The sequence below is a fragment of the Aplidium turbinatum genome, chromosome 6, assembly GCF_918807975.1.
Source record: "Aplidium turbinatum chromosome 6, kaAplTurb1.1, whole genome shotgun sequence".
In the NCBI taxonomy this organism is placed as follows: Eukaryota; Metazoa; Chordata; class Ascidiacea; order Aplousobranchia; family Polyclinidae; genus Aplidium; species Aplidium turbinatum.
The window spans coordinates 28,825,090-28,834,527 of NC_137477.1; the positions used below are offsets into that span (position 1 = coordinate 28,825,090).

General features: G+C 36.0%; 2 protein-coding genes across 4 annotated transcripts; both read left to right on the forward strand.

Annotated features, from left to right (window-relative positions):
* The first annotated feature begins 208 nt into the window (after positions 1-208).
* On the forward strand, positions 209-667 carry LOC145772570 (centrosomal protein 20-like). Its single transcript, XM_082584431.1, has one exon. It carries the CDS (start codon positions 209-211, stop codon positions 665-667), a length of 459 nt encoding a protein of 152 aa, XP_082440557.1.
* Positions 668-672: 5 nt separating this feature from the next.
* LOC145771964 (mediator of RNA polymerase II transcription subunit 21-like) lies at positions 673-8,920 on the forward strand. Of its 3 annotated transcripts, XM_082583740.1 has the most exons (6): positions 673-2,590; positions 2,683-2,776; positions 3,612-3,723; positions 4,046-4,146; positions 7,893-8,042; positions 8,572-8,920. In XM_082583740.1, exons 1-6 carry the CDS (start codon positions 2,577-2,579, stop codon positions 8,659-8,661), a joined length of 561 nt encoding a protein of 186 aa, XP_082439866.1. In that variant the 5' UTR covers positions 673-2,576; the 3' UTR covers positions 8,662-8,920. The 3 variants fall into 3 exon arrangements, with proteins under 3 accessions (XP_082439866.1, XP_082439868.1, XP_082439867.1); XM_082583742.1 differs by lacking the exon at positions 2,683-2,776; XM_082583741.1 differs by lacking the exon at positions 673-2,590 and having other exon boundaries at positions 2,637-2,776.
* The last annotated feature ends 518 nt before the right edge of the window (positions 8,921-9,438 follow it).

A 9,438-nucleotide genomic window follows, 5' to 3' on the forward strand; every position in this document is an offset into this window, starting at 1 on the left:
ACACCCATAGATGCTGATATGGTGTTTCTAGTCATCTGATGCTCTAGTCCAGGGAGGGGTGTGCAACTTTTCATACTGCCAAGCCTGATATGCGTATCCTGGTTAGACCACGACCGAACTTGCATTTCTGGATTAACATGTTTCAGTTCAGAGTATTTATTGTTTTAATGTTACCATATAGAGATAGTGTGGTTTTAATAACTTAAATATGGCAACCGTTGATGCATTAAAGAAAGCTCTGGTAGAAACTCTTGAATCAAAGGGAGTAATGAGTGATCTCAAAGCTCGAGTACGAACTGAAGTTTTTCAAGCCTTGAATGACCAAACCACAACAAAGCCTCGCTTATCAAATGAAAACTTACTAATTAATGAACTTATTCGCGAGTATTTGATATTCAATGAATACAAATATACTGATTCAGTTTTGGTTGCTGAGTCTGGGCAACCTGAAGTGCAACTGGATAGAAAGTTTTTGTGCAAAGAATTAAATGTGGAAGATACAAAAGAAACCGCAGAAGTTCCACTGTTGTACTCATTATTACATTGTTTTGTTGAAGACCGAAGCAATATGGTTCATGCAACACGTGAAGGACTTTGCAGGGGGAAATCCAAATCTGATAGGGAAAATGTTGACATAGTAACTGTACGAGGTCATGGTAACATTTGATATTTGTCTACATACTTTACTTTGGAATTTCTTACAATGATTGTTCTCAATATTTTAACACCTCTGCTTCATCAATTTATGTTTATCTGCTTATAAAAATAAAGTTAGGGGACAAATTTGAGATCTACATTACTTGTTGCCTTGAATCCCAATAAATCGAAAGAGATGTCATTATTCTTGTCGCCATGGATTGCTGAGAATGAGATCCACATAAGTTTTTACATATTAACTTTGACTTTTAACTGGCTGCTCCATGTTGATGATAAGAAATGGCTGTTTTAGTTAATCATATTGTTGTTAATTAACCTTATAGTTTGTTGTGGCAACATTGATGAGCATTGAGCAGGCAATAATCTCATGCAAGAGATAAGGTCCATCAATAACAACTGAAAAATTCTTGCTAAAGGCCAAGCAATCATCAAATCGGCAGTACATATTATACTAAAAAAAAGAAAAAAGACTTAAATCTAAAAGTAATAACATGTTAAACTCAACTGGATCAAATAAAATGATTGCCATACATAACATACATTTTGATTCATGTTTGGTTGTTTTGATATTGAAAAATGATCAAATTATGATACCGTATGTATTCAAAACATCATTTATTTAAACTTGTATTTCCTATCAAATAATTGCACAATCCGTTTTATGGCATAGGAATTGTACCGTAAATCCTACACTATAGCCACTGTTTGTTGAGTCTGGTGAAGTTTGCGTTACTTATAACCAAGAGTGAGCCACCTGTATGATGCCAGTTTGACACTGCTCAAGAGCATGCCTTGGCAAGATACTTAGTTATTGGCATGTCAAAATATGAGCAGCTCAGTTTTATAAAAATTTAACTTTCTTCGCTGAAATATTTATATATGTCTTAAGCAATAAATACTAGCCTATTAATACTACAAAAATTGCTCAATGCCAAGCAAAAAGCCAAGCAGAGCGGATTACATCAAATATTGTATATAATATGTCTTATATTGATTAGGCAGATAAGGTATCACTGTATCTGATTTCAACGCTGTAGCTTTCAAACGCATTAGTTAGATGTCAGGCTTCATGGTTTAGTGAAATACAATAAAGAAAATAGTGTTGAATAAATTTTATAGATACAACTTAGTTAAGATTAATTTCATTACAAATAAATATTGTTTTTGTGATTAACATTCTACTGTTGATGTCATTCATTTATCAATAAATTATATGTCATTTCATGCAGTTACAATCGAAAGCGTTTATCAGATTATTGTTCAGTTGACGAAGCTCCATTGTGCTTTGCAAACGTCTTGCGAGTTTTGATAAATCTATTAACTTCACATGCGAAATTTGATGGTTTTAAATTTAGAAGAAGTATTTCTACTGCAAAATAATTATGCAGTAGTTGAACAACATTTGCGATATCTTGAATTGCTGACTAAGATCAAGCTTATGAGTTTTAAAAAGTAGAAATCCATGATCATCTATTTGCTTGTGTTACCCAGCATCTTTTTAATTCATTACTAACCATCTTAAGTATCCCATTATCAACGCTTATGTTTGAATCTGTGTTGTGTACACTGCGCATTGTGGAAGTTACAGTTAACTGAAATCTCTTTATATATATATATTATGTTAGTTTTTTCAACATATACAACTGTGCGTTCATTGCAATGTTGTGACGGTTTATTGCAAAACTGTAAAGTTAACATAAATGTAACTCTGATTTTAACTACGCTATGAAAAAGTTACATTATTGTCATTGCATGGCATGTGTTTCTTGGTTGTTTATGCTCACAGGCTGTAATACTTTTATACCTTTGCATTAATTTTATATAGTTGTAAGGTCGACCAATCTTATTCACTGCCATAAGGTGGACAGTAGTGTACAGATAATATTCTCACATGTCTGATCGACTTACACAGTTGCAGGATGCAGTGGATCAGGTAACTACATTTTTCTTATTCGGTATTGATTGGCGTTTATTTTGTTGCGAGTATAAATACACACATTCATTGAGCAAAGTCAAATAATACAGACGACCACGTAAAATGTGTGGATACTGGAACGGGTGGCTGCGAAGTGACCTGGAAGGTCTTCTAGTCAAGCAGCCACGCTCAACAACAAAAAAGGTAATAAATTAAGCATAAAAGAAGCCATCAAAGAAGCGAAGCAAAGGAATTGAAACATATAGTTGCATGAATGAACACAATATGCATCGGTTAATAAGAGATCTACATAGGCCTGAAGCCATCAACATTAGTAATACGATAGTAGATAATTTTTATAATGATTTTTGAATGAGTTAGGTGAGTTTTTTCTCATTTCCAGCGGGGTTGAGTTCCAAATTTCCACACCTTTTTATTTGAAGCTACGTTGAAATTTTGAAAATGCGTATTGAGGAACATAAAATTTATCCATGTCAATTGCATTTCTGATATTGTTTTCTTTTCGAAGCATCTGTTTAGTTTACTTGTCTATCATCAGCTCATCTCTATTTCAAGCATTATTGTAACGGTTTTTGTATGTATAGCTAAGTAGGCTATTCATCGTCGTCCGTATGTAACAAGTTTGTAATCAGCTGAATCGAAAGCTTCGGTAATGTCATTTAAATTATCTCTGTATTTCACAACTTTTGAAACGTATGATTTATCTGCCAATGAAATAGATCATATGCTGTGCTGCAATGAAATTTGAATATGATGGTCGCTTCTTAGTGCTTCGATCACAGATTTCTAGACTAGATATCTCTGGCTTCGATTTGTATACCGGTACATTCACGTGCTTTATTATAACATACATAAACATAATCTGTATTCTCGGAATGAGAAGCCAGCCGCGGTCATTAGTTTTCATGCCAAGTCGGCTGCATCAAGTTGTCTTGATTTCTAAAGTTACAAAGAGGTACTGTGACAACTGCGGTCATACTCCATATTTTGCTTGTAATCTGAACATGTAATCTTTCAGTTGGCTGATCATTTGTGCAACAGCATCGGGATATTACAACAGAAGTCCACTCCAGGATCATTCACAGGCCTAGAAAAATCGGGGTCCAAAGAACCTGGCGTCACTAATGAAGGTCCAGACCGTAAAAACTTTTTGTGACCTGACTGGTTACATGCATTTTGATTTTATGTCAGCCTTTTTATGCTTTACTAAAGATTAAGAATCTCTGTCTGCTACATTTGACAAGCATGTGTGAGCTCTCCGGTGCATACGATTGCAATGCTTTATCGTTGTTTTTTCTATTGCATCTAGGTTCTCAGTTTTACTTCAAAGGAATACTTGCAAATTGAGTTTTTACTTTGGTTAAATCGATAAAGCAGATCACATAGCTTAAATTTAAGATGCAAATACTTTTAATATCTGTACTGCAGAATCATTGTAATCGCATTTTTTAGAGACAATCCATTTATTCTGTTCACTGATTTCCCGGACGACAAAGAACATTGACGTCCTTATTGATTCCCTTCCTCCTGATAGCAACCAACCAGAGCTGCAGGTGGGAAAATATTGATATGAGAAGTGTAGTGTTTCAAACATTCTTAAGAATAATCTACTGCTTTTTATATCAATGACTCATGATTCAGATGGAGTTCATGACAGCTCAAAGACATGTTAAATTACACCCAGTTTTTGTCTACTGAATTCTTTTTTTTTCAACCAGCAGGCATGCTTGACAAAGAAGTAAGATTAGTGCAGTCGTGGGACCTTAAAAAGTGGTGTTTGTGGGAAAATTTTTTTATCAAGCTGATACGTTGTTCAGACCTTCCCCATATTATGCAAATGGCTCAGAAAAAAATCCCCATCAATCGGATGACGGGAAACCACTTTTTGGGCCCTTTTTCCAAATGACGTCACAATCCCTTTTGAGTCCAACATATGAAAATTTCAAGTTTTTCAAAATAGGACATATTATACATCATTTTTTTAGCTTTTTTCAAGGGGAACAACTTTTTCTATTCACCGGAACCCTAAAAATGTACAGAAAAAGAGTTATTACCGATTAAGGAAAAAGATAAATCCATGAATTTCAGGAAAATTTAAAATTATTCGTCACTGTTGGACTTATTCTTCTATATTCTTTAACAAGAATTAAACAAAGTAAGCGAAACATCAATTGAAGCTATCATCATCATCAAAAACGTCAAAGATGTTGCTTTCCTCCCCGTCTTGTCTCGTTCATCTTCATTGCACGAGCATTCCTCTTCCTCAGTACCAACATCAACGTTTTGCAGAAGTGAAAAAAAGTCTTCATTCTTAAGTTTTTCGTCTGGTCTCTGGAGTATGTCGTTCATACTAATTATTACTTTGATACGAAAAAGATGTGAAACTATCTTTGTATTTCAAGCATACTTACTGTACTATCACATTCAGTACTATGACATTCACCACACGAAGAAACACATGCCATTCCATAGTTACGACAGGTGCAAGTTTTCGTTCCACATGGATTTTTCCTTGATTTCTTACATCTGCATCTAATTACTTTGGTCAATGCTTCTGGTGCTATATGCATATATCCGTCATTATTGGGACAAGTTCGTTGTTGCTATTGTTTCTCCATCCCCATTCACAAACATTGAATTTAAATTCTTCACCAAGTAAAGACGTAGCCCATGGAAGTAGGCTGCTCTTTGGCTTGGTGTTAGCTTTTCCTGTGCAATTATTTACTTCGTCCAGGAGCGCTTCAACAAAGCCTGGAGCATCAAAGAAGCCAACCCAAGTATTAAAGATATCAAAGAAGATCTTCTTTTCCTCCATGCATGGTCAGGATGCGACACAACGTCATCGATATTTGGAAAAGGAAGTTTGGTTACGAGTTTGCGAAAATCAGAAACGCTGAAAGAGAATTCTGCAATTATCAGCAATGTCTGGAGTTCCCAAAATAAAGTCAGATCTATAGCTGCATTCAAGATCTGGTATGGTGACAATGAAGATTCAACGCTTACTACACTCAGATATGTATTTTTACGTAGGGATTATATAATAATATTTACACTTTTAAGATATTGTTCAATTCTAGATACCCTGTATGTAATATTTATCTTTGTTTACTTTTAGACATGGCAAATACATGCATATGGCATGCAAAGGGATGACATCATGAGTGCCAGTCTTCCAATGATGCAGTAACATAATAACTACATCAGTATCATGAGCAATGACATTTACTGGACCTTTTCGAAGAGAAGCATAATCAAGGGATTTCGCTACAATGGAACTGTCAGCATCATCAGAGCAGTTGTGAACTTCAACTTCGGATTGTCTCAGCAGGGTAGAAACAAACTTGATGAATTCAGCCTTGTTTTCGATGCAGATGAGGTAGCTATCTTGAGCAAAAGGAAGTGAATTGCTCAGATCTATTTTCACAAACGTGCTCTGTGGAACGGAATTTCGGCGCAAGTGCTCGTAACTTTTAGTACTTTCGTCATCATAGCCATCAAACACAACAACAGCATGGGTATAATGGTTTTGGATATATTTCACATACGAATTTCAAACTTCCGAAAACTTCATTCCTTTTTTCCAGCGAACTTTATGTAGTAATGCACCACCGTCGATAATAGAAGTCACTTGCTTGTTGATTTCCTTCAAGGCATGCGACGAAGAACCAGGCAGAACTTTTCGAAGGGAGGGTTTGTCAGGCTTTATCATCATGCCTTCCTTGAACATCGACATTGGCTCTGAAGTCAACTCGAATTCGAAAAATTGCTCAAAGCTTTCCTCTCTTTCAGCAGCAGCAATCATCCTATTGAACATGACTTTCGGACCAATACCACTTGCACCACTTTTTGTTTTGTTTACTTCCATTAAGGATTCTAATGGCTTGATCAATCTTTGCGTTTGAATGATGCTTTAGTAACTGCTACCCCATCTAAACCTTTCTGGATATTTTGACCAATTTGCTCCGTTGTTTACAATTGACGTCATCTTTTCCAGCGATGGACACTAGACCATTTGAAAGAGAAGATAGGTTTACATCTGGTCCAAGAATGGGTGTTTCGTTGTTAACCAGGCCAGAAATCTTCGTAATCCCTCTTTTTTCTTGAAGCACCCAACTCTTCATGCTGGTTGCTTCATAGAAACTGAGCCTTGCATAGTTGCGTCATTGCTTCATGAATACTTGCCGAGTGACTCACACTCAAAACCCAAAGATGTCGAACACTTTTCTGTCATACTTTTTCCTTCCGTCAATCCTCCACGCGACTTATTTGAGCGCATAAGAGTTTGCTCGATCGCAAGATCTGTCCAAATTCCAGTGAAGCTTTTTGCTGTCCTCTTTACTGTGTGCTGCTCGGTTTGAAATTGATCGTACAACCATTGATGAAAAAAGAATTCTGCAGTTATCAGCAATATCTGGAGTCATGGTGTTGAATGTAATACTTTAGTAAGTATGCTTGAAATACAAAGATAGTTTTACATCTTTTTCTTATCTAAGTAGGCTAATAATTAGTATGAACGTCATACTCCAGAGACTAGACGAAAAACTTAAGAATGAAGACTTTTTTTCACTTCTGCAAAACGTCGATGTTGGTACCGAAGAAGAGGAATACTCGTACAATGAAGATGAAACGGGACAAGACGAGGAGGAAAGCAACATCTTTGACGTTTTTGATGATGATGATAGCTTCAATTTATGTTTCGCTTACTTTGTTCAATTCTTGTCAAAGAATATAGAAGAATAAGTGACGAATAATTTCAAATTTGCCTGAACTTTATAGATTTATCCTGTTGCTTAATCGGTAATAACTTTTTTTCTGTACATTTTCAGGGTTCTGATTAATAGAAAAAGTTGTTCCCCTTGAAAAAAGCTAAAAAATGATGTATAATATGTCCTATTTTGAAAAACTTGAAAATTTCATATGTTGGACCCAAAAGGGATTGTGACGTCATTTGGAAAAAGGGCCCAAAAAGTGGTTTCCCATCATCCGATTGATGGGGATTTTTTTCTGAGCCATTTGCATAATATGGGGAAGGTCTGAGCAAAGTATCAGCTTGATAAAAAAATTTTCCCACAAAAAAGCTCCCACGCCTGCACTAGATAGCACCTTAGCAACTGGATGTAAGTTAATTATATCGAAACAACATTTTCTTGGCAAGGTTGCAGTTTGTTGTTTCTAACACCTAGATACAGCGCAACGACAGGTCTTGATAATTGTAATAGCAGTTGATTAAAGAAAATTCATTTTTGTGGTTGTTGACTTGTTACCCACATGTTTGATACTTTTATCTTTGCCTGCTCAGGCTGAAAGTCTAATGAGGTTGGAAACCGAGAATCAAGAGGCCGCCGAGAAGTTACGAGCTTACGTCAAGCGAGCAGAAAAGGAACTAACCCAGATACAGCAAGCTCTGGTCGACATTGCAGAAGACCAACTTGCTGCCCGAAAAATTGAGGTGAACCTTATGATTGATAAAATTTGGATGTGCTTTGCCTATTAGTAAATAGAATTTAGAAGTAAATCTACCCACGGCGTGGTCTACCCAAATTTCTTACATTAAAGCAATCAAGAGAAAATAATTACAACTTTTCCTTGCACATTGATGTTGGTTTAGCAGATATCAGTTGAAAACATGTTGATGTGATGAGGAAGTTAATTTGTTAATTGCTATACAAGAATAAAACAGTATTGTAGATTTATCTTTTCTGAAAAGGTAATCTCTTCAACGATGGGCTTTTGTGCGATCGTAGCCCAGTGTTTCAAATGTCAATTTAAACGATTCCACATTCTTAAAACTGAAAGCAGCTGCCTCGATAATTGCATTGTCTTTTCCTCCTCTCCTTAGTGTGTTGTCTTGCATCTGTAATTCGCACTGAAGTAATAACCTATCCTATATGCTATCACAATAAGTACAAAATAATATTGCTATTATCATCAGTGATTTAGTTCTCCCAGACTCCCACTGATTTTTTTCATTATTTTAGGCCAACCTACTTTGCGGGATAGTACCTTCAACAGTTCTACCAAGCGGTCAAGAAATAACTGGAGATTTGTCAGATCTTCCACAGCGGTGACATCCTACTTTGCTGTCTGAAGAATGACGTCATCAATGCCACAATGGAGTGCAAGCTCCTTGTGTGGAAGGAAGCAAAGAAGGGAATGTCTTTGCGATGATATCTCAATTTATTGTTTTTTTTTTCAAAGCACCTGATGAATATGATTCAAATTTCTTTTACTTTATTTTTCTGCGGTAGCGTTTTGGCGTATGGGTCTTAAACCATCTTTGTTTTAGTATATAGCTTTATCCATTGCCACGATATCTTTTTCGTAGGATTTATTTTAGTGCTACTTTGTTGATCACTGTTCCAGTGGCGTAGACAGGAATAATGTTTTAGGGGGGCAAAAGCATCTTTTGAGGAGCAAATATTTTAATTCTTGAAATAGTTTAGAAATATAACTACTGAATATTGTCCTTGTTTACCATTTGTGGTTTACAAACAACGTCTCCGTTTGTTCTTCAAATGTTCCAAAGTAGCTTCTTTATCCAATGTTTTGCTTAGTTCTTTTTCTATGGAAAGCAGGGTTAGTACTGCCATTCTCTCTGCTCGTTCGAGCTCGTAGCGTTTTGATGCGTTTCATGGAGGATAACATGCGCTCAACGGAAACTGAGGATTGTGAAACAGTATGCTAAGAAAGATGTGAAAAAGGTTATGCAAATTTGGAAATAGCCTACTTCTTTTTGGGTTAGATCAAACATATTCATAGAAGTTTACCGCTTGTTCATGGCGCATTAAAAAGTTCTGTGAACAACTCGCTCAGAGCCAGGAACCAGTGCCGGATTAACCAAGTGC

Coding starts and splice junctions, on each gene's coding strand:
- LOC145772570 (XM_082584431.1), top strand. CDS start 209: ATGGCAACCGTTGATGCATTAAAGAAAGCTCTGGTAGAAACTCTTGAA.
- LOC145771964 (XM_082583740.1), top strand. Junction 2,777..3,611: donor CACGCTCAACAACAAAAAAG/GTAATAAATTAA, acceptor GTAATCTTTCAG/TTGGCTGATCATTTGTGCAA. Junction 3,724..4,045: donor ACCTGGCGTCACTAATGAAG/GTCCAGACCGTA, acceptor CGCATTTTTTAG/AGACAATCCATTTATTCTGT.